We start from the raw sequence: 24,271 nt of genomic DNA, 5'->3' as shown, positions 1-24,271 counted from the left end.
AACAGGAAAGCTCTCCCACCAGACAGGGCTCTTCTAGCAACAGGGAACCAGGGTCGCACACCTGAAGTGTGGGCCTTGGCTCCACGGGACTGGGGGCCTGGACTGCGTCGGGCTCCCCCGGGCCGCTAGGGCGCGCTGCAGGCTGCCCAGCACCCCCCACCCCGGAAGCCGTCTCACTGCGCGTCCGGCCTGCGCCGGGATCCAAACTTTTCAGTCCTCCGGAAACGGACCCCGGACCGGCAACGGCTGGGTGTGGTGCGACGGTCGTGGCTGGCGCGACTGGAGCTAGAGAAGTAAAGGGGTGCGAGCCTGGATTCCGCTCCGGGGTGGAGCACCATGGACGAAGCGGGCAGCTGTGCAAGCGGCGGAGGCTTCCGCCCGGGCGTGGACAACCTGGACGAGCCGCCCAACAGCCGCATCTTCCTGGTGATCAGCAAGTACACTTCCGAGTCGGTGCTGAGGGAGCGCTTCTCGCCGTTTGGGGAAATCCAGGACATCTGGGTGGTGCGGGACAGGCACACCAAGGAGTCCAAGGGCATCGCCTTCGTCAAGTTTGCCCGCAGCTCGCAGGCCTGTAGGGCCATGGAGGAGATGCATGGCCAGTGCCTCACCCCCAGCGACACCAAGCCCATCAAGGTGCGGGTGCCCGGGACGCGATGTCCCGGCTGGGGGGCGCAGGGGAGCGGTTTCGGGGTGCGGGAAGGGCAGTGCATTCGCTCGCGGGAGCGGTCCGGGGCGAGGCGAGGGAAGGACCGCGTTGCAAAGAGGGTTTCCCAGGACCTCCCTGCGCGAAAATCTGCGAGAGGGTGCGGGAGATAAGGGAGGCGGAGAGAACACCCTCTTCCGGGTCGGGCCAGGTTTCTGCGGCTACTCGGGCGGAGAGCTGCGGTGGCTGGGCCTTCCCCCACTCCCGCCGTCACTAATTCAGCTCCCAACTCCGACCGTGACCTGCTATGAGAACTTTTGTTACTCTCCTCTCTCAGACGTCTTGGTTTACCACGTATAAAAGTAGTTAACTCTACTTTTCCTCACGTCGGTAAGGTGCTTAACAACTTGATAAAAGTAGATTTAATTGTGGCCCTCTGAAGTTAGGCATTTTCCCAGTACCAAACAAAAGTATACATGTATATAATATTTAAGTGCGGGTAATTAAAACTACTACTATTGACTATCACACTTACGTAAAAATTTGTAATTTTTACGAATTATAAATAAACCCCTTTGTGAAGGTATTAATGTCATATTATTTGTTACTGTCACTTCTCTTTGAAAGCGGATCAAAGTAAACTGCCTTAAAAAGAGCCAAATTAAGAAAAAAAAAGCGGAAAACGAGCCAAATCATTGTGATGATAGTGTAAATTGTCTTACTATTAAATGCTTCTTGGCATACTCCTAGTTCACTTTGGTGGTATTTATAGTTAGTTTCCACATCTAATTTATCTGTAAAATTAGTATACTGACACATGGCAGGAAGGGTGATTTTGAGGGTTATCTGATTTAATCTATTCTTTTAGCACAGTGCCTGGTATAAGATAAGCCCTCTTGTACCATGTTTGTCCATAGCAACAGCCTCTTCCCTATAGTTCCTTTAGCAGAAAACAGAGGAGCCGGGAAATGCCAAACACATTAGACAATAGGCATTCCATCTCCTCCCACCTTCTAAAACCGTCTGAAATAAGTCAAAACAGATCATTAATGAAGTTAAGTGTAAGGCGACAGCATATAAAATCGAGGGGACAAACTTTCTACAAAGAGTCAATAAATATTTTAGGCTTTGTGACTCACATACAGTCTCTGTCATACATTCTTTTTGTTTTTTAACAACCCTCAAAAAAATATAAAAGCAGTTCTTAGATTATGGACTATAGAAAAGCAGGAAGTTGAAGTTTGTTGACTCCTGCATTTGGTTGATAATTTTCATCTTCTTTCAATTATGATCTTAGCAGAGAGAATTTCTGTACTTTGAATATAACCACAGCAGTCTCCTGGGAAGCTTTCCAAACTGCCCCAAGTTTGAAACATATAGACCCCCTCTTTCCTTGATTAAATTCCTACAAGAGAAGTAAAAGTCTCAGCACTAAAATGTATCCTTCCCTTTTAGCCACAGAGAAATTAAATGGTTCCCAAAGATAAAGTTTAAATTTTGTTTGTCATATTGCCCACTCAGTTTCAGTCAGAGGGTTTTTGGACTACAGTGCTTGGCTGGACAGTCTTAAGTTCACTCTTCACAGTGCCCACCGTGTTCCACTGCATTGTTGTGGGGTTTTTTTTTTTTTTTCTGTTTTTCAGTATTTTCAGTTAAATTAATTCAGCTTCAGTTTTCTTCATGTACTTTGCTTTTGCAAAGTTTCAAAAATCCTACAAGATAAATAAGAAAATTTTAATAACAGGCCTACAGCCAAAAAGGATTGTACAAATGAGTCCAATAAGTGATCAACTATATTATCTTGAGGAAGAGGGTAAAACCTAGAAACTGGAAGAATAAAATATTAGGCGAAATCATCAAGTAGGTGGTTAATTATTACACATATCTACTTAGATATTGTCTCCTCTATCAGAAATTTGAAATGCTCCAGTCTTCTAAAATTTAGAAACTTGTGATCTGATGGCAACTCCAGTCACAAAGAGTACTTCAGACATTTTTTCTCCTAGTGTCTTCTCATATAATTAAAGGTTCCCTATTTGTATTTCCCTACAGACCATCCATTACTTAATATATCCACTGGACTAACTTTCTAGTGGGCTATTTCTATATTATTTAGTACTCTATACTTAATACCTTATACAGTGTTTGGCATTTGGTATGTTTATTGATGGCATTTGGTATGTTTATTGAAGGAATAACATGGAAGTAGATGTTCTCTAGGGATGTCTCCAGCTATATCTTGTAAGCAAGGTTCTACACCTCTGTGACAGCTGCTTTCCAAGCAAATATAATGACCCTCTTTTTCAGGATTTCTAAAATATTTATAAATTCTTTGGTTTTTTAGTTACTGCCTCCTACTCTGGAATTTCAGAGGTTCAGGTTTTCCCCACTGAGTGGTATATAGCCCCTCTTGAAAGACAGAAGAAGACAGAAGAAATTCAAGGGCCCTGTATTATGGTGATTTACATTAATTCTATTACATTTCTTCAAGTTATGAAAAATAAGTGTAGCCATTATGCTCGTAGCTCTATAAACAAATCCATAGCTGTAGTTAACACATGCTTCTAGAATAGTGTAAAACCAAAGCAATTTTAAAAATAAAAGCAATACCACAAAGCAAATTACACTCCAAGTAATAACCTAATGTCACAGATGATATTTCAGTAGATCTTAATTGCTAATAGAGAAATAGAGCCTCAGTTCATTGTGTGCATTTTCTTGCTCACATAAGTCATTCAGGTGGTCATTGAGATGATCCAGAACATAGTTGGGTTATCTCTTTTATGGATTAATATTAGAAAGCAAGCAAAAATATGGCCATCTAGACTTAAATCCAACTATATCAATATTAAACATAAACTGGCTCCTATTAAAAGTCGGGGATTGTCAGGATTTTTTTTTGAAGGCCAAACTAAGTGCTGTTTACAAGAGATGCAGTTTAAGTATAAAGATACAAAGTGGTTGAAAGTATTGACTGAAAGAATAGAAAAAGTTGATAAAAGGATAGAGAAAGCTGGTATGGTATCAGACAAAAATGGTTTTCAACAGGAAGAGTATTAACAATAATTTCCTAAAAATAAAAATATCAGTCAAAAAGTACAAAATAATTCCAAATGTTTATGCAGCCAATAGTAGAACTTCAGAATACATGAAGCATTATTAATAGAACTAAAAGGAGAAAAGATAAATTCATAATCATATTTTGACACTCAGTCTCTGATAGAAAAGGAAACAAGTATGTGTGACATTTTAGTAACACTTAATCAACTAGGTAACTGACATTTGTTGACCACTACCGGAAAATCACAGAGGACACATTCTCTCTCTGCACTGCCTCTTGCTCTTGGTATATGTGTGTGAGTCGCTCAGTTGTGTAGTCATGTCCGACTCTGCGATCCTGTGAACTGAAGCTTACCAGGCTCCTCTGTCCATGGAATTCTCCAGGCAAAATTACTGGAGAGGGTTGCCATTCCCTTCTCTAGATCTTCCCAACCCAGGGATTGAACCCAGGTCTCCACATTGCGGACAGATTAAATACAAAAGGAAAAAAATTTTTGAAAAAAATCATAATGTGATGATTAGTGTCATCTCATAAAAAGTCACTGCAATAAAATTTGCTTTAAAATGTTGTTTGATGAGAGCCTATCACATTGTATGTAACCTAACAGGAATCTTACACTAGTAATGAAGTAAGTATTCTTAAGAAATAGAAAAACAGTTGACTGATATCTCTGCATTTTTCTTTGGGGTTTGTTTGTTTCTTAGGTTTTCATTGCTCAGTCCAGATCATCTGGAAGTCACCGAGATGTTGAAGATGAAGAACTTACAAGAATATTTGTTATGATACCAAAGTCCTACACAGAAGAAGATCTACGGGAAAAATTTAAGGTGATTCTAATAGCTGACGTTCGTGATAATTTACAATCTTAAATTGGTTGTACAATTACTAAATCTTACGTTGTTTGAGTGAGATCATTAGATTGGTGATGGAGAATTAAAAAACTTTTTAAGTCACTTATTTCAATCTAGCTTTTAAATGTTAAAACTAAAATAATTTTTTTGAAAATATATATGAAACCTGGAAAATATTAAGGATGGTGTTTCTCTCACATTTAGCAAAAATACAGATTCAGGAAATTGAAGTGTAAAGCTCAGAGTTTTAAATAAGGTCACATGCCTAATTATGCAGTGGGGCCATTTTTCATGCCCAGGCTGTCTGAATCCAGAATCTGCTCTTGGTCTTGAAGATTTCAAAGCACCCTCTTAACACTGGTCTCTATTGCCTCTCACAGAGGTACCTCAGTGTATGAACTGTACTATCTCACATTTACTGTAAGCTTGTGACGTGTTGATGTACTTATTCACATACAGGCTTATCCTTTATTGTTTATGTTTTAAAATTAGGCCTTTGAAGGAGTTATACTGAAAGAAAAAAAAAAAACTACCTATAGCTCTCAGTTTAGCTACTTTAGCTGGATTGTAGTCAGTGTAATTTGGAGACGACTTAAAATCTCTTTTTAGCCTTTGAATTTTATATGCAGTGATACACTGTCACAAAATCTATTTCAAAAGTAATTTTAAAATTGTCTTTTGAGTTGTAATTTTTATTTTTCAGTGCCTTCCCAACTACTGAATCACTGTGGGCAATAAGCAAGAAGGAAAACAAGTAATAAAAAGTAATTTTAAAACTTCCTCTGTCCTACCTAAATGAGGATTGAATAAAATACTTAAAAAATGACAAATACTAAATATATATACTCCATATTTTCTCCCAATAGTAAGAAAACAGTTCATACATTCTATACTGACAAACTTTTATCCTTTTCTGAGTGAACACATATGGCATTTTTATGTATATATAGTAAAGTTACTAATTGGTGTCTGTAAAATAAATAATAAATAGAATTTATATCCTATATTTCTTCCAACATTAAAAGTAAACACTTAACCACAGATTTCTTACATAGAGTATTAACTTTTTGAGTGAACCAGGATATTTTAAAGATGTACTTTGAGAAGCACTGCTTTAAAAGAATACATAATTATTTATTTATGTTTATGTTAAAAGGCAGATAAATAATTATATGTAATATTTACTGAGTGTTGACTATGTCCCAGACCCTGTATAGGCACTTTAGGTGTATTTGTTCTTTTAACCCTTAAAACAACCCTCTGGGTAGGTACAGCTATTAGCCCCATTTACCAGGTAAGGAGATAGACTCAGAGAGGGCAACTCAGCTGCCCAGTTTTTAAGTGGCTGAGCCAAGATTTGAATACAGAAGATTCAGTTCCAGAGTCTCTGCTTAACCATCACTGAGTAAGGCTCTGAAGCTATCCAGACCGTGAACAAATTCTTACTCTACCTCCATGGCTTCGGCAAGTTATTTGATTTCTCTAAAGCCCAGTGTCCTTGTCTGTGAAATAAGCAATGTAACATATATATCCTTGAAGGACTGTTGTAACAATAAAGTGATATATGTAAAGCAAATGTTCAGAAAATAAGAAGCATCATTATTTTGGTTATGTTATTATTTGGTTTTTATCATCATTAAGATTATTTTTCTAGCACCTTATTAGTTTGTGACATACTTATTCCATTATTAAAAATAGTTTCTGTTTTCTTTTTTTAGCAAGCAAGAAGATCAGTAAACAGATTTTAACTTAGTTCTGATATTTGTTCAGTTTATTAATCTTGACTCCTCTAAGATCATTTCTTTTAACTCTCATAGGTGTTTGGAGATATCGAGTATTGCAGCATTATTAAGAATAAAGTAACTGGAGAAAGTAAAGGCTTGGGCTATGTTCGATACTTAAAACCATCACAAGCTGCCCAAGCAATAGAAAACTGTGATCGAAGTAAGGATGTGTTCATTTATCATTGTTATTTGAAAAAGTGCTAATCTAATTATCTGAATAGTTGTTTGTGCTAATAGCCATACCTGCTAATTTAATCTCAGCAATGGTAATTTAAATATATACAGTCTTAGGGTGAAAATAATTTGGGGGTTATTATTAAGCATTCATTGAGGCACTGTCTTGAAAAATATAAGCAACTGCATTAACTCATTAAGTGAAAATGCTGTTGTCCTAGTTTCATTAGTATTCCTACAGGGCTTTAGGGTTTATTAAATTATTTTAGAATTTTAGAAATTAAAAACATTGACTAACCCTTTCAGGTTGGGTTTGTTTTTGTTTTTAATATTTATTCTTTGTATTTTAAAGAAATTCAAGTAGTCTGTAATATTTGTTTGTGTATGACTTAAACCCTAAATAGAAGTAAGTATACTAATAAATATATAATTAATAAAGATAGGATTTTTAAGATTTGATAACTTTGGAAAGTAAATGCACATTGGGTTAATTTGAAGCTAGAGTGACATTACTGTTATTGGTGTACATTCTGAAGAATTAGAATTTTAGAGACCAAGGAAGATATTCTTTGTTGTCATACTTCTGATTATATTGAGCTTTAGAAATGAGATGTAGAATATTTATTTCAGTTAGTGGGTTTCAGGATATTATAAAATAAATACATACCGGAAATAATTATTGTTAATCAGTAGAGCGCTTAGATAATCCTAAGTTACACACCAAAATTTTCTCTTAGATCCTTCTAAATTTATCAACCAGCCAGCATTAATTGAGTACCTATGGTATATTCATCAATATAACTAGAGGGATACAACTGGAATTTATATAGCAACCCTGACATTTAAGGAATTTATAGCTATAAATTTAATAGCCATAAATTAAAATTTATAGCTATAAATTATCTTGGATAGCCAAGATCTAATAGGCAAAAAATAGTGGAAGAGTTAGAGGGTTTTTTTAAGCTCTTTGAAAGCAAGGTATATGTCTTCTTTATCAGTGTCTGTCACCCCAAGTACCTAGTCCTACTCTTAGTAGTTTTCAGTATAGTAGTGAGCCCTCAGTTAAGACTTACTGAGATCTCTAGCAAAGATTTTGTCATTTAGAGTAGTCTCAATAAAAATATGCCAAATGAAAAAATGTTTAAAAGTGTGTGATATTGCCTATCAGTGGTGAAAAACAAGTGCACCAGTACAGCATGAAAATACATCTGGAGTAGAATTTGCATCTGGTGTAGAGTAACCAGGACAGACGATGAGAGCAACGTTAGTAAAGACATAAAATATCTAGAAATAAATATCTTTGCCTTATATTGTGAAGGCAACAATCTGAGTAAACCTTGTTATTCCTGTTGAGAAAGTAATCTAGGTACAATTGAACCATATTCAGGTGGTTATGAAAAGTTCAAGCTTAGTCCACATTAGAACTTACCTTGAAGATTGCTTCAAGAGAAGAAAAATAGCAAAAACTATTTCAGGATCGGTGATCTAAACACAGTATCAAGAGTGAATTTCCAGAGAAAGAATTCAAAGAGTCTGGTTTTATCCTTTTTGGAGCCACTGAATAATATGGTGAAAGCTGTGAACCTTCTCCCTTTGAAATACACCCACATGTGCATACACATAAAGCTCATTTTTGGACACCTGGTTAAAACTCTTAACCCAGAGGCAAATAGATCAGTCGAAAGATTGTTGTAATTAACTGAAGAGAATATGATTTTAAAACAGGCAGGGAAATTGGAGTAAAAGGTAGCATCCTCTAAGTACATTTCAAAGGAAGAATCTTGATGGCAGTTGGGTGTGAAGAAGCACTGTTAGATTTTGATGTTGAGAAGCCTGAGGGAATGAATGATGATGTCATCTGTAATAGGGATTGATTGATCAGTGAATGAATGATGATGATTGATGTCATCTGTAGTAGGGATTGATTGATTGGTTGATTGATTGATTGGAAAGGATAGGATAGAATCGCTGGTCTTTCATGTCTCTATTGACCCATAATTTGGGATTCTTGCTGTTTCTCATTTACTCTTTGCTGTCTTTCAAAAAAACAAAAAAATAGGTAAGTCTGGTGGAGATGGTTGTTTGTATAGATTTTGTTTTATACAATTATAAAACTAAATCAAGCAGTAGCAGTTGAATATATTTTTGTAAGTGTGTTAAATTTGCTATGAAGTTTGAAACTTATAGATTGTCTTTTTCAGGTTATAGGGCAATATTGGCTGAACCTAAAAATAAATCATCTGAATCCTCAGAACAAGATTATTATAGTAATATGAGGCAGGAGACTTTGGGACATGAACCTAGGGTAAATATGTTTTCATTTGGTAAGTAGGCTATCTTTACTTTAATGGTATAAGTAGTAAATATTCAGTCTGATTCGGAGGTTTTTTTATTTTTTTTTAATATTCTTATATCAGCAGTCTAAATCTCACACAGTACATAAGAGAATTTATAGGGTTTTTTTTTTAAGTTGGTCATGATCCCTAATGTCCTTATTCTTTAACATTTATTTTAACTTATTTCGAGTTAGGGTTTTTTTATGGCTAGTTTTGCATTATCTAAGTGTTACACTATGTCACTGTTGTTATGTGACGATGAGTTGCTGCGTGTCTGATTGAGTTGCTGATCAAGGAGTCTGGAAAACTTACATAGCTATCCCCTCAGTATGAATCCTAAAATTTTATGCCTAAATTACTGATGCTTTAAAATTAGGGTTAGAGAAAAGAGCGGAATGATAAAAGTAAAAGTTAAAAAAAGGGGGGAAATGTATGATGATAGTGAGACCTGTAACTGTTATTTAGCATAAACGTCCTTTTAGGTGAAACACTTGCCATATTTTGCAGTTTTGCATAGTAAGCATATTCCTGTGAAGTTAGACTACACATTTCTGCTTACATTTTTGAACAGAGGCGAGGAAATGGGGGGAGTTGTCTGTTTTCTCATCGTGTCTCTGCTGATAGTGCTGATATGATGACCACCATCCTACAGAAAACAGTGCCTTAGATCAATGCAGAGGACTTCATGACAGTTCATTTTATTTTCTGGTACTTAAAATGTTAAATGAATCTTTGAATAGAAATGTAAAGATCTGCTTTTTTTTCTGTATTGTTGGAGAACAACAATCTGAATTTTCAAGTTTTGACAAGAATGACAACAGAGGCCAGGAAGCTATCTCCAAACGCCTGTCAGTTGTATCAAGAGTTCCTTTTACTGAAGAGCAGCTTTTCAGCATTTTTGATATAGTACCAGGCTTGGAATACTGTGAAGTCCAACGAGATCCTTATTCTAGCTATGGTAAAATAATGTCTTTATTGTTTGTAAATGTACTGTGGTCTGTTAAAATGGCTTTTCTACAGTGGCAGTTTTAAAAATTTTTTATTGGAGGACAGTTGATTTACAATGTCGTGTTAGTTTCAGATGTACAGTAAAGTGAATCAGTTAAACATGTACCTATATCCACCCTTTTTTAGATTATTTTCCCATATAGGTCACTATAGAGTGCTGAGTGGAGTTCCCTGTGCTAGACAATAGGTCCTTAATAGCTATCTGTTTTATATATAGTAGTGTTACATGTCAATCCCAATCTCCCAATTTATCCTCACCCCCCCCCCAAAAAAGCTCTTCAAAAGAATGTGAAATATGTGAGTCTGATCGAAAACCCTCTATTCCCTGCTTTTTGGTTTTCATACATTTATCACTTTTTCTCTCTATGTCATTTCAGCTAGCCAAGATGACTGTCTATTCTTTTCGTATATCACTTCTCAATTCATTTCCTACTCAGTATGATACAGAAAATTTTAGAATTTTGAAGTTTATTTCATAGAATTGAAATATTAAGAAAACTTCATTGGTTTTTAAGGTGTATCTCTGTCATACAAGAAAAGCCAGCATCTTTAAATTCTTTGGCTAGAACTTAAGCTAATGATATTGTTTTTTAAAAAATATCATATTCATGTTTTTACGAAAATCTGGTTCATATTTTGCTTTATAGGAACACGACTGTTGAACACATGTATCAATATAAAAGAATTTTGTTTTCTGATACATTTGATTATATATTATTAATGTTGTGATATTAGTGTCTTTCTGTGTTGTTTTATCTTTGTGACAACACAGACTCTAGGTATTCAGTCTCCTTTCTTTTTAATTCCCATATATTCTCTGCTTTTTTCTAGGTCATGGAGTGGTTCAGTATTTTAATGTAGCATCAGCTATTTATGCAAAATACAAGTTACATGGATTTCAGTACCCTCCTGGGAATCGGATAGGTGTTTCCTTCATTGATGATGGGAGTAATGCAACAGAGTAAGTACCATTCCAGGAGCTAGTCTAAAGCCAAACTTTGGGTGTGCTTGCCATGACTGGGAGAATAAAAATGGAAAACAATTGACCTCTCAGGTGAGGAAGTCATGCAAAGCAAGTTATTGTTGAGAGACGAGTATTTCTAGTTTTCTGTAAATTACCTGTTCTTATCTCCAGTCTCCTTAGGAAAATGGCAACGCAGATGGTAGCTGCACAGCTTGCATCAATGGTGTGGAATAACCCAAGTCAGCAGCAATTGCTGGTAAGTAGGTAAGAATTTAACATTACAGTACCCCATTAGGGTATAAAATAAATGTGGCCTCTGTTTATTACCTGTGTAAGAAAATGTTCAGAGATATAGTAAAAGACCACATCAGTTCAGTTCAGTTCATTCACTTAGTCGTGTCCGACTCTTTGCGACCCCATGAATTGCAGCACGCCAGGCCTCCCTGTCCATCACCAACTCCCGGAGTCTACCCAAACCCATGCCCATCGAGTCAGTGATGCCATCCAGCCATCTCATCCTCTGTCGTCCCCTTCTCCTGCCCCCAATCCCTCCCAGCATCAGGGTCTTTTCCAATGACTCAGCTCTTCGCATGAGGTGGCCAAAGTACTGGAGTTTCACCTTCAGCATCAGTCCTTCCAATGAACACCCAAGTCTGATCTCCTTCAGGATGGACTGGTTGGATCTCCTTGCAGTCCAAGGGACTCTCAAGAGTCTTCTCCAACACCACAGTTCAAAAGCATCAATTTTTCAGTGCTCAGCTTTCTTCACAGTCCAACTCTCACATCCATACATGACCACTGGAAAAACCATAGCCTTGACCAGGCGGACCTTTGTTGGCAAAGTAATGTCTCTGCTTTTTAATATGCTGTCTAGTTTGGTCATAACTTTCCTTCCAAGGAGTAAGTGTCTTTTAATTTCATGGCTGCAGTCACCATCTGCAGTGATTTTGGAGTCCCAAAAAATAAAGTCTGACACTGTTTCCACTGTCTCCCCATCTATTTCCCATGAAGTGATGGGACCAGATGCCATGATCTTAGTTTTCTGAATGTTGAGCTTTAAGCCAACTTTTTCACTCTCATCTTTCACTTTCATCAAGAGGCTTTTTAGTTCCCCTTCACTTTCTGCCATAAGGGTGGTGTCATCTGCATATCTGAGGTTATTGATATTTCTCCTGGCAATCTTGAGTCCAGCTTGTGCTTCTTCCAGCCCAGCATTTCTCATGATGTACTCTGCATATAAGTTAAATAAGCAGGGTGACAATATACAGCCCTGACATACTCCTTTTCCTATTTGGAACCAGTCTGTTGTTCCATGTCCAGTTCTAACTGTTGCTTCCTGACCTGCATACAGGTTTCTCAAGACCAAATAGGTGACATGATAACACATCTATTTTTAGCTCTTGACTTATTATAAAATCCCTAAAGTGCAATTTTTTCTTTTTCTCACTTTGAACCTAATTCTCCAACAGCAATTTGGAGGAAGTTCTGGATCACAGCTGCCTCAAATCCAGACGGATGTTGCACTACCATCATGCAAAAAAAAAGCTCCTCCTGACACTCCTGTGAAGGAAAGACTTTTTATCGTGTTTAATCCACATCCTTTGCCTTTAGATGTACTAGAGGATATATTCTGGTAAGATTTCAGTTCCATAGAGTTATATTTTATTTTACCTTATTATTTAAAGCTTTTTTTATTTTTTTGGCCACGCATCATGTAGGATCTTAGTTCCCCAACTAGGGACCAAACCCACACCTTCATTGGAAGTGCAGAGTCACTTAACCTGGTGGTCCAGTGATTAAGACACTATGCTTCCAATGCAAGGCATGCAAGTTCGATCCCTGGTGTGGAACTAAGATCTCATATGCTGTGTAGAGCAGCCAAAACAAAATTTGTTCTAATTTTAATAAATATTTAAAAATAATATAATTTATTTAAACTAGACATTTAAGCATTCTTGCAATCTGGAAGCTTCCTGTGTCCAGTACCTCTCAGGTGGAGATGATTTGTTCTGTGGCTGTAAAAAGTCTGTGGTTTTATATCACCTTTAAATATACATAGTTAGTTATCTCCTTTTCTTTGTTATTTATATGTCTTAAATCCCCACACAGAATTTCCTTCTATTTTGTTTTGAAGACATAAAACATATAGTATTATTTTGTAAATTACATACATAGAATGAACAAATCATTTGTTTCTTAATAGAAAATACATGTGTATAGATCTGGCCTATAGAATTCTTTTCCTTTTCCTTTGCAGTTATAATTCAACTAAACAGTGTTTATTAAGCATCTTCTATTTTGTCAGCACGCTATTGGATCCTTAAGGATAATATAATTACATTGAGTAAAAAATTACTTGATTGTAATGCTTACTATTATATATAGTAAGTATTAAAAAAGGGAAGAGGCTTGTTTCCAGTATAACTTCTTTAACCTTAACATTTTCTTTTTGATCTTTTCCTGTTTGCCTTACAACAATGTTAGTGAATTAAAAGATAGAAAACTTGTTAAAGAGTTTCACAAAATATCGGCAGTGTGGTTCAAGTGTTTTGATTTTTATCTGACTAATTTATACTGTTTCATTTTTGAACCTCTCTCTGTACCTGCTAAGTGCCAGAGACATTGTGTAAACAAACATTATATCAATATTATGTAAACAAGACATAATAGTTCTTATCCTCTTAGAACTGATCACATGTAGGAGACAGATAAGTGAATAGGAAATTACAACCTAGAGAGGTTAGTGTTGTGAAAAGGAATGTTCAGGCTATGAAATATATGGGAGGGGCAACCGCTTTAGAAGGTCAGAGAATGCTTCTTAGAAGAAGAAAGGTTTCTTTGGACGATAAAAATAATTTAGCCAAGGAAGAAACTTGGGCATGTGGGTGGTTACTCCTGCCAGAGAGAATGTGAAAAGAGGTTGTGGGAATATAGGATTTAGGAGATGAGGAAAGATGGAGCAGGAAGAGCTCAGGGACCCAAGTCAAGAAAGGCCCACAAGCTGTTAGGGAGTTCATCCTTACCCTGGAGGCAGAAAGAGCGGCCAGAGGGACACTGTGGGAGGAAATGATCCTTTCTGTGTTTTAGAAAAATCACTCAGAAGACAGGGTAGAGAATGGGTTGGAGAGGGATAAGCCCAGGGTGCAGGGAAACTAGTGAAGAAGGTATCTGTTGTTGTTTTTATTCAGTTGCCCAATCTGAATCTTTGCAACCCCATGGACTGCCGCACACCAGGCTTCCCAGTCCTTCACCATCTCCTGGAGCTTACTCATACTCATGTCCATTGAGTCGGTGATGCCATCCAACCATCTCATCCTCTGTTGTCCCCTTTTTCTTCTGCCTTCTGTCTTTCCCAGCATCAAGGTCTTTCCAATGAGTCAGCTCAGGTGGCCAAAGTATTGGAATTTCCACTTCAGTTACAGTCCTTCCAATGAATATTCAGGACTGATTTCCTTTAGGATTGACTGATTTGAACTCCTTGCAGTACAAAGGACTCTCAAGAGTCTTTTCAGCACCACAGTTTGAAAGCATCAATTCTTTGGTGCTCAGCTTTCTTTATGGTCCCACTCTCACATCCATACATGACTACTGCAAAAACCATAGCTTTGACTATACACACCTTTGTTGAAGAAGGTATTAGAATAAACTAAGAAAAAGATAATGATGCTCAGAATGAGGAAAAAGACCTGAGTGAGAGGGAAGAGAAATTAACTGATAGAGGAAATGTTTAACAAGAAAAAGTGACACGTACTAGATTGGATGTGCGGAAAGGAGTGAAAACGGAGTCCAGAATGGATCCTGACTTTTAGACCTGAGCACCTATGCTTAACAGTTTCAGTTGATCTCTTTTTCTTTCTTTTTTTTTTTTTTAACTTTCAGTCGTTTTGGTAACCTGATTGAAGTTTACCTTGTGTCAGGAAAAAATGTGGGGTATGCCAAGTATGCCGATAGACTAAGTGCTAACGATGCCATTACAACTTTACATGGAAAGATCCTGAATGGAGTCAGACTCAAAGTTATGTTGGCAGACTCCCCAAGAGAAGAATCTAACAAACGACAAAGAACTTACTGATTCTTTAGGTAAGGTCTTTATAATATAAATTCTAAAACACATTGGCTAAATAGTATAATGTAAGGAATATATGTAGAATTTCTTTTTAGGGATTTAGAAGTTGTTGGTTAAAAGCACTGTGACTTAAAAGTTTGCTGATAATTTTTACAATATATTTTTTAAACTTGGACTTTTTAAACTTAAAAAAAAGTCTTTTATGTTTATTGGGAGAATGTTTTTGTCCTTCTGTAAAATAAAATCAGATTTCAGTTTAGAAAATTAAATAGTATTTGTGTATGTGTGTGAATGTTTTAGATATTAAGAATTGGACTTCACTGTATGGTTACATAAACTCTAAAATTAGAAGACTTCTAAAGATTTTTTTAGCTAACATCTTAAGTTATGAATTGAGGTAATTTATGACAGTCTTTTGGAGGAGGACATGGCAAACCACTCTAGTATTCTTGCCTGAAGAGTCCCATGGACAGAGGAGCCTGATGGGCTACAGTCCATGGGGTCATAAAGAGTCGGACACTACTGAAGCGACTTAGCATGCTCATGACAGTCTTTATAAAGTATGTCTTGACAGGCATTAGTGAAATGCCTGAAAAGCAATATCTAATACAGTTGACCCTTGAACAACACAAGTTTGAACTGCATGTATCCACTGTGGACATGTGGATGTTTTCAGTAGTAAGTAATACAACACTGGATCTGAGGTTGGTTGGGTCCAAGGTTGGTTGAATCTGTGGACGTAGAACTGTGGGTATGAAAGATCCACATTTATAAAAGGGTTCACGATAAGCGATATGCAGATTTTCAGCTGTGTAGAGGGTCACCACACCTAACATCCACATTGTTCAAGAGTCAATTATAAGGCATCTTTTTGGACTTAAATGGTATTTTTCTGGACTCATATTTGTGAATAAGTGCATTAAAACTATGCATTCAGAAATAAGTGCATTAAAACTACACATTCATGTACATATGTGTAATTTCAAAAATAACCTTGACAGTTTACCAAAAACTCTTTGTCAATTATACATAATACTACATACAGCCTTATGAATGCCTTTTTTGTTACTATTAAGAAATCAAACCTAAATTTCTATATATAGGACAGTTCACATCTCCACAGTTTGGGGAAACATTATTAAAAGTTAGCATTGTTCAACTCTTTCACTTTTATTCTGGAAATGAATTCTGAGTTTCTGGGGAAGCTGAGTGCTTCCCTGTTTCCACATACACACCCGCTTCCCAAGTCCACTGCTGGTCAAATAACAGCAGCTGGTAAGCACATCCAATTCAGTTTGAAGTTAACTGGCTCAAAAGCAGTTTTCTTTTCATGAGGTTTTCTTTTCTGACCAGTTACGAGAACTCGCAAGTATCAGAATGAATTGTCTGGGTCCTTGCTGCAGATGACTTTTCCTTGGCTGAAGTCACATGATTACTTCCTTCTCCCAGAAGGCACTTGTCGATAGGAAGTGCCCATTGGGCCATTATGAATATCTCAATTTAGAAATATTTTCAAATGTTATAAAATCCACTCCCATTACTCCATACAATGTAGAAATATTAAATTTGCCAGTGAAAAAGAATTAACAAGTCTTTCTTAAAGCAGTTTTTTGTGTTTACAAATAAAATGTTAAGAACTGAATTCTCTTTAGACAAGCTGTCTTCTAAAATAGCATGCAAAGTTGCTTATTCATGTCTTTGACTCTTTCAAAATATAGGTAGTAATTCTTATTCAAAGAATCTTTGTCCTTAAAAGAGGACAATACCAACTTCTTAATATGGGGAAAATATATAAATTATATATTTATATATATAATAATATATATATATAATGAGTGAGCCTTTTATACAGTATAGAGGATATTAGACTTAAAATCAGAAGATCTGGAATTGGGATTCCAGCTCTGACACTTAACGGTGAATTGGCAGTTATCTTCACCTTTCTGAGGCTGAGTTTCTCCACAGGATTATTGAGAGAAAATGAGTCAGCAAAATTCCTTATAAAATAAAATTTTAAAATACTTTGAAAGTGTGAGCTAAAACTCATGTATTGGTGACTTCATTGAAACTTTTTATGTCATCTCATCAAAAACGGTCAGAAATTAAGTTTAATGGTACAAAACCGCCTTCTGGCCAGCAGGTGTGTGAGAATGAAGCTTTAAAATACCATATTTATACTTCATCCAGTTCCCTAATTAGAGGAAGTGCGTATTCTTCAGCATGACTTGTCATAAAATACAAATCTATCCTTTTTCCCTTTGTTGAGCAGTTATACATATTCAGCGCAAAGATACAGTAGGGTCAGATGAGTTGAAAACGGTAGGACATAATGAACTGTACTGGTTTTGAATGTCTTCTAGTTGTAGCACGGCTTTTTTATTTATTTTTCCTTTGAATCCTCATTTACTGTGGATTTCATAATGAAATTCACCTCTTCTGTTAGTATATTAAATATATTATTTTAAGGTTCCATAAAATAGTATGAAGACTTTCCTAAATTTTACATGATTGTAGCCACTGAAGATTTTGGGAGACAGGAGGGGGCATTTTTTCAGTTGTTTCTTTAATTTTAAGAGAACACAAACACTGCTTATGAAGGTTAGTTCTTTTAGTCTCTGAGAAAGAAGCTTAACTGAATTGTGCCTAGGAAATCAGAGAAGAAACTGGTCTAAGAATATCACTTTGAAAGTTGTTGAGTTCTATTTTGAGATAGATCTGATGTGCAAAATATGTTTCTCTATTTGAGGAAAACTCGAATTTTAGTATTTTAGAGCATCCTGATCTCTGTGTGTGTGTGTGTGTGTGTGTGTGTGTGTGTTTATAGGTCCATTTCCTTCTTTTTTTAATCACATAAAACAGTTTGTACAACTATCGCTTTTTTCACTTCCTCTGTTTTGTATCTTGACATACTGTTTTGAGGGAAATCCCTCTTAACTTTATCCTTGTTTCTCAATTATGATTGAGCAATTATGGTTAAATTAAGTTTAGCTACCTAAAAGAACAAAATATTTTAGTATACGTGCTCTAGTTGGACTCGTGGTTAAGAAGACAAATACAAGCACCCACTCAATCAGTCTGGTGTGTAGGGATAAAACCCAAAGGTGTCATCCTCAAATCATGCATAATTTTTGTATGCATTTTCCCTCCAAAAATTTAGTACCCACTTGCATCATCCTTCTCAGTGAGTTTGGTTTTGCTTATTTGGGGGCCGGGCATCTGTGATTAAGTAAGCAGATAATATTGGGTATATTGAAATACGGGAACAACTAACATTTTAAGAATACTATATACAACAGCTCTTTCCTTTCAGGTGATGATTTTCATACTTGTGTTGTGTTCTTTCTACAGAACAAAGACTAAATAATGACGTAATCCTCAGCTGACTGACTGAGAATGTGACTGGACGCACTCCCTGTGGACAGTTGACGGCTTTTTTTTCATTTACCTGATAGTTTGTACGCAGCATTGTTTTGTCTGGGGAATAGGATTGTTGACATGTGTTTTTCAACCACACATTAATGCTAAAACTAATATAGTAGTTGTTTCTTAGAGTAATATGTTGTTATGTGTGGCAGAAATAAAGTTTTCTTTGGTTAACTAAATCATGCCTTATTTATGTGAAAGATAAGAATGAGAAAAACTTAATAGACAGTGTTTAGAAATTTATTAAATGACATTTCATTGATTTTGAGATGCACATTTTTTTCACATTTTTACACTTCTGAAATTGGAAATATTTTGATATCAGTAAATAATTGACAGCCTTTTTTTTTTTTTTCTTTCTCTCTTAGCAGAACATAAAGGTGCTTTTTTCAGTCAGTTGCATCTTAGATTCAATGAAATAGTGGTAATTGCTACTCAATCTACACATGTAGATTGGCGCCTTACACTTACTCTGAAGCAAGGGCTAAAAGACGTATCATTAGAAATATTTTTATACTTTTTTTGTAGTTATACCAGAATACTTTGTTGGTAATATTGTACAGATCTTTTAAGATTTTAGATTTTAAGATTTACAACAATTTAGGTGATAAGGAAAAATTTTAAGTTATTGTTGATAAGTTTAAATAAATACCAGTGGCTTTGGTAAGTGGACATTTTTCCTTTATAAATAGAAAATGTAATGGCTGCTCCAAAAATAGGACATGTAAGCAATTTCAGAACAAACTATGATAGGAAGAACAGTCATTTCAAAAAAAAAGATTAAAAATTAGGAACTTATTCTGCTTCTACTTTGAAAATGCAAGAAAAAAGTTTTATCTTCTCTTAAGGTGAATGATACATATCAAAAAAGGTATGAAGTTGAGAGTTTGGCACCTTAAAAAAGACATTAAGTGGTATACAGTTGTTAAATACCACTTTATTGGTTCCTCATGCTTCTTACATCCTGAATTAAATTAAAAACAGTGAAAAGATTAAATTCAGTAAGCATAATAATATATTTCATGCTTGGACATCTCTCTGTTAAAAACTTAAAATCCTTTTTTTGAATCAGTAATTTTAATGAATTTAGATAAGAAAATATCTTGTCTTATCTTCCCAGGCAAAACTTACTGAACAAGAATTGAACCAAGTATCTTTCTGTTAGCCAAAGGCCATCTTTTAAAAAGAAAGCCAGTGATGTCTTTAGAAATGAAAAACTTAACTGAAGAGAATTAGGGATTAATTACCAATAGATAGATTTATTCATCCCAAACTCATTTACTGCACATGTAGTTCCATTTTCACAGATTAGAATTAAATTGTGTCTTGAAGTTTATCTAGCGCTACCACTCGATTAATGCTTGAATTTTCCCCCAAATATTCCTGCCAGATGGTTAATCTAAATAATGTAAAAATAGGAAGCTCCCTACTGCCTAACTGAGTCCATTGCATGTTTGGTTAATCCTCATTATTGACATAAAACCTCATTTCGTGCTATTTTACTTATTACCCTTGAAGTTTTTCACTAGACCCTGTAGAAATTGACTCTTTCACACGGGAGCTATCGTATACCCTCCAGCCCTCCAAGTTTTCTATTCTTCACTTAAGGTGAGGTAGCCAGTTCCAGTGAACAGTCGTGATTTCAGTAAGGTGCCTTGTCTATGTTTATTTCTTTGAATTCTTCATATAAATTCTTTAAAAAAAAAAAAAAAAGGTATAATAGTTCTCTGCCTGCAAAACACTTCATTGCTTTTACAGTGCAACTTTCTCTTGCGTTTTCTCTCCCAATTGCATGCCTCAGTGAATAATTGTTACTTTGGCTTCCATGTGCATTTAATCTTAATCCTCTCAATCGTTTAGCCTTGTTGTCACCCTCTTGTCTCTTGCAGCTGATCCCTAAAACTTTAAAAGCCAGAATGTCACATTTTTCTTAAAATGAGGAAATTCTAGAACCTAAAAAATAGCATTTAATAATCTAGTGCTTATGTCTTCACCTAAATGTTTACTTCTCAATTGCACTTTTGGTATAAGAATAAAATGTATAGACATTTTGATACCATGCATATGTCGGTTACTAAAATTGCCAACATAGTGTAGTTTTTATTAGTGCTTTTTTATTTCAAAGAAAATGCTAAGCAATATAGATCAATAAACTTCTCTTTCAAATATATGGTTTGCATAATAAATAACATTTAAAATAAATCCTGATCAGACTTTTTTGTAAGTTCATTGTCAGATCTTTTATGGTCGATCACATACTGAAAGTAGCTCTCAGATTTGCTGCTTCTAGAGTATCATGTTCCAAACTATGTTCCTCGAAACACTATTATCTTTTTTTTTTTTTTTTTATTAGTTGGAGGCTAATTACTTCACAACATTTCAGTGGGTTTTGTCATACATTGATATGAATCAGCCATGGATTTACACATATTCCCCATCCCGATCCCCGCTCCCACCTCCCTCTCCACCCGATTCCTCTGGGTCTTCCCAGTGCACCAGGCCGGAGCACTTGTCTCATGCATCCCACCTGGGCTGGTGATCTGTTTCACCATAGATAGTATACATGCTGTTCTTTTGAAATATCCCACCCTCACATTCTCCCACAGAGTTCAAAAGTCTGTTCTGTATTTCTGTGTCTCTTTTTCTGTTTTGCATATAGGGTTGTCGTTACCATCTTTCTAAATTCCATATATATGTGTTAGTATGCTGTAATGTTCTTTATCTTTCTGGCTTACTTCACTCTGTATAAGGGGCTCCAGCTTCATCCATCTCATTAGGACTGGTTCAAATGAATTCTTTTTAATGGCTGAGTAATATTCCATGGTGTATATGTACCACAGCTTCCTTATCCATTCATCTGCTGATGGGCATCTAGGTTGCTTCCATGACCTGGCTATTATAAACAGTGCTGCCATGAACATTGGGGTGCACGTGTCTCTTTCAGATCTGGTTTCCTCAGTGTGTATGCCCAGAAGTGGGATTGCTGGGTCATATGGCAGTTCTATTTCCAGTTTTTTAAGAAATCTCCACACTGTTTTCCATAGCGGCTGTACTAGTTTGCATTCCCACCAACAGTGTAATAGGGTTCCCTTTTCTCCACACCCTCTCCAGCATTTATTGCTTGTAGTCTTTTGGATAGCAGCCATCCTGACTGGCGTGTAATGGTACCTCATTGTGGTTTTGATTTGCATTTCTCTAATAATGAGTGATGTTGAGCATCTTTTCATGTGTTTGTTAGCCATCTGTATGTCTTCTTTGGAGAAATGTCTGTTTAGTTCTTTGGCCCATTTTTTGATTGGGTCATTTATTTTTCTGGAATTGAGCTTCAGGTGTTGCTTGTATATTTTTGAGATTAATCCTTTGTCTGTTTCTTCATTTGCTATTATTTTCTCCCAATCTGAGGGCTGTCTTTTCACCTTACTTATAGTTTCCTTTGTAGTGCAAAAGCTTTTAAGTTTCATTAGGTCCCATTTGTTTAGTTTTGCTTTTATTTCCAATATTCTGGGAGGTGGGTCATAGAGGATCTTGCTGTGATTTATGTCGGAGAGTGTTTTGCCTATGTTCTCCTCTAGGAGTTTTATAGTTTCTGGTCTTACATTTAGATCTTTAATCCATTTTGAGTTTATTTTTGGGTATGGTGTTAGAAAGTGTTCTAGTTTCATTCTTTTACAAGTGGTTGACCAGTTTTCCCAGCACCACTTGTTAAAGAGGTTGTCTTTTTTTCCATTGTATATCCTTGCCTCCTTTGTCAAAGATAAGGTGTCCATAGGTTCGTGGATTTATCTCTGGGCTTTCTATTCTGTTCCATTGATCTATATTTCTGTCTTTGTGCCAGTTCCATACTGTCTTGATGACTGTGGCTTTGTAGTAGAGTCTGAAGTCAGGCAGGTTGATTCCTCCAGTTCCATTCTTCTTTCTCAAGATTACTTTGGCTATTCGAGGTTTTTTGTATTTCCATACAAATTGTGAAATTCTTTGGTCTAGTTCTGTGAAAAATACCGTTGGTAGCTTGATAGGGATTGCATTGAATCTATAGATTGCTTTGGGTAGAATAGCCATTTTCACAATATTGATTCTTCCAATCCATGAACACGGTATGTTTCTCCATCTGTTTGTGTCCTCTTTGATTTCTTTCATCAGTGTTTTATAGTTTTTTATGTATAGGTCTTTTGTTTCTTTAGGTAGATATACTCCTAAGTATTTTATTCTTTTTGTTGCAATGGTGAATGGTATTGTTTCCTTAATTTCTCTGTCTGTTTTTTCATTGTTAGTATATAGGAATGCAAGGGATTTCTGTGTGTTAATTTTATATCCTGCAACTTTACTATATTCATTGATTAGCTCTAGTAATTTTCTGGTAGAGTCTTTAGGGTTTTCTATGTAGAGGATCATGTCATCTGCAAACAGCGAGAGCTTCACTTCTTCTTTTCCTATCTGGATTCCTTTTACTTCTTTTTCTGCTCTGATTGCTGTGGCCAGAACTTCCAACACTATGTTGAATAGTAGTGGTGAGAGTGGGCACCCTTGTCTTGTTCCTGATTTCAGGGGAAATGCTTTCAATTTTTCACCATTGAGGGTAATGCTTGCTGTGGGTTTGTCATATATAGTTTTTATTATGTTGAGGTATGTTCCTTCTATTCCTGCTTTTTGGAGAGTTTTAATCATAAATGAGTGTTGAATTTTGTCAAAGGCTTTCTCTGCATCTATTGAGATAATCATATGGTTTTTATCTTTCAATTTGTTAATGTGGTGTATTACGTTGATTGATTTGCGGATATTAAAGAATCCTTGCATTCCTGGGATAAAGCCCACTTGGTCATGGTGTATGATTTTTTTAATATGTTGTTGGATTCTGTTTGCTAGAATTTTGTCAAGGATTTTTGCATCTATGTTCATCAGTGATATTGGCCTGTAGTTTTCTTTTTTTGTGGCATCTTTGTCTGGTTTTGGAATTAGGGTGATGGTGGCCTCATAGAATGAGTTTGGAAGCTTACCTTCATCTGCAATTTTCTGGAAGAGTTTGAGTAAGATAGATGTTAGCTCTTCTCTAAATTTTTGGTAGAATTCAGCTGTGAAGCCATCTGGTCCTGGGCTTTTGTTTGCTGGAAGATTTTTTATTACAGTTTCGATTTCCTTGCTTGTGATGGGTCTGTTAAGATCTTCTGTTTCTTCCTGGTTCAGTTTTGGAAAGTTATACCTGTCTAAGAATTTGTCCATTTCATCCAAGTTGTCCATTTTATTGGCATAGAGCTGCTGGTAGTAGTCTCTTATGATCCTTTGTATTTCAGTGTTGTCTGTTGTGATCTCTCCATTTTCATTTCTAATTTTGTTAATTTGGTTCTTCTCTCTTTGTTTCTTAATGAGTCTTGCTAATGGTTTGTCAATTTTGTTTATTTTTTCAAAAAACCAGCTTTTAGCTTTGTTGATTTTTGCTATGGTCTCTTTAGTTTCTTTTGCGTTTATTTCTGTCCTGATTTTTAAGATTTCTTTCCTTCTGCTAACCCTGGGGTTCTTCATTTCTTCTTTCTCTAATTGCTTTAGGTGTAGAGTTAGGTTATTTATTTGGCTTTTTTCTTGTTTCTTGATGTAAGCCTGTAATGCTATGAACCTCCTTAGCACTGCTTTTACAGTGTCTCATAGGTTTTGGGTTGTTGTGTTTTCATTTTCATTCATTTCTATACATATTTTGATTTCTTTTTTGATTTCTTCTATGATTTGTTGGTTATTCAGAAGCGTGTTATTTAGCCTCCATATGTTTGAAGTTTTAACAATTTTTTTCCCTGTAATTGAGATCTAATCTTACTGCACTGTGGTCAGAAAAGATGACTGGAATGATTTCAATATTTTTGAATTTTCCAAGACCAGATTTATGGCCCAGGATGTGATCTATTCTGGAGAAGGTTCCGTGTGCACTCGAGAAAAAGGTGAAGTTGATTGTTTTGGGGTGAAATGTCCTAT

General features: G+C 36.0%; 1 protein-coding gene across 1 annotated transcript; it reads left to right on the top strand.

Moving 5' to 3' along the window:
- Positions 1 to 207: 207 nt before the first annotated feature.
- On the top strand, positions 208 to 14,904 carry RBM45 (RNA binding motif protein 45). Its single transcript, XM_061135540.1, has 9 exons — positions 208 to 636; positions 4,412 to 4,534; positions 6,376 to 6,502; positions 8,718 to 8,840; positions 9,631 to 9,810; positions 10,692 to 10,821; positions 10,996 to 11,080; positions 12,294 to 12,457; positions 14,704 to 14,904. The coding sequence occupies exons 1-9, from the start codon at positions 337 to 339 to the stop codon at positions 14,894 to 14,896; spliced, it is 1,425 nt and encodes a 474-aa protein (XP_060991523.1). The 5' UTR covers positions 208 to 336; the 3' UTR covers positions 14,897 to 14,904.
- The last annotated feature ends 9,367 nt before the right edge of the window (positions 14,905 to 24,271 follow it).

The sequence above is a fragment of the Dama dama genome, chromosome 33 (assembly GCF_033118175.1).
Source record: "Dama dama isolate Ldn47 chromosome 33, ASM3311817v1, whole genome shotgun sequence".
Taxonomy (NCBI): domain Eukaryota; kingdom Metazoa; phylum Chordata; class Mammalia; order Artiodactyla; family Cervidae; genus Dama; species Dama dama.
The sequence above is the reverse complement of the archived record's forward strand: the minus strand, read 5'-3'. Positions and strand labels throughout refer to the sequence as shown.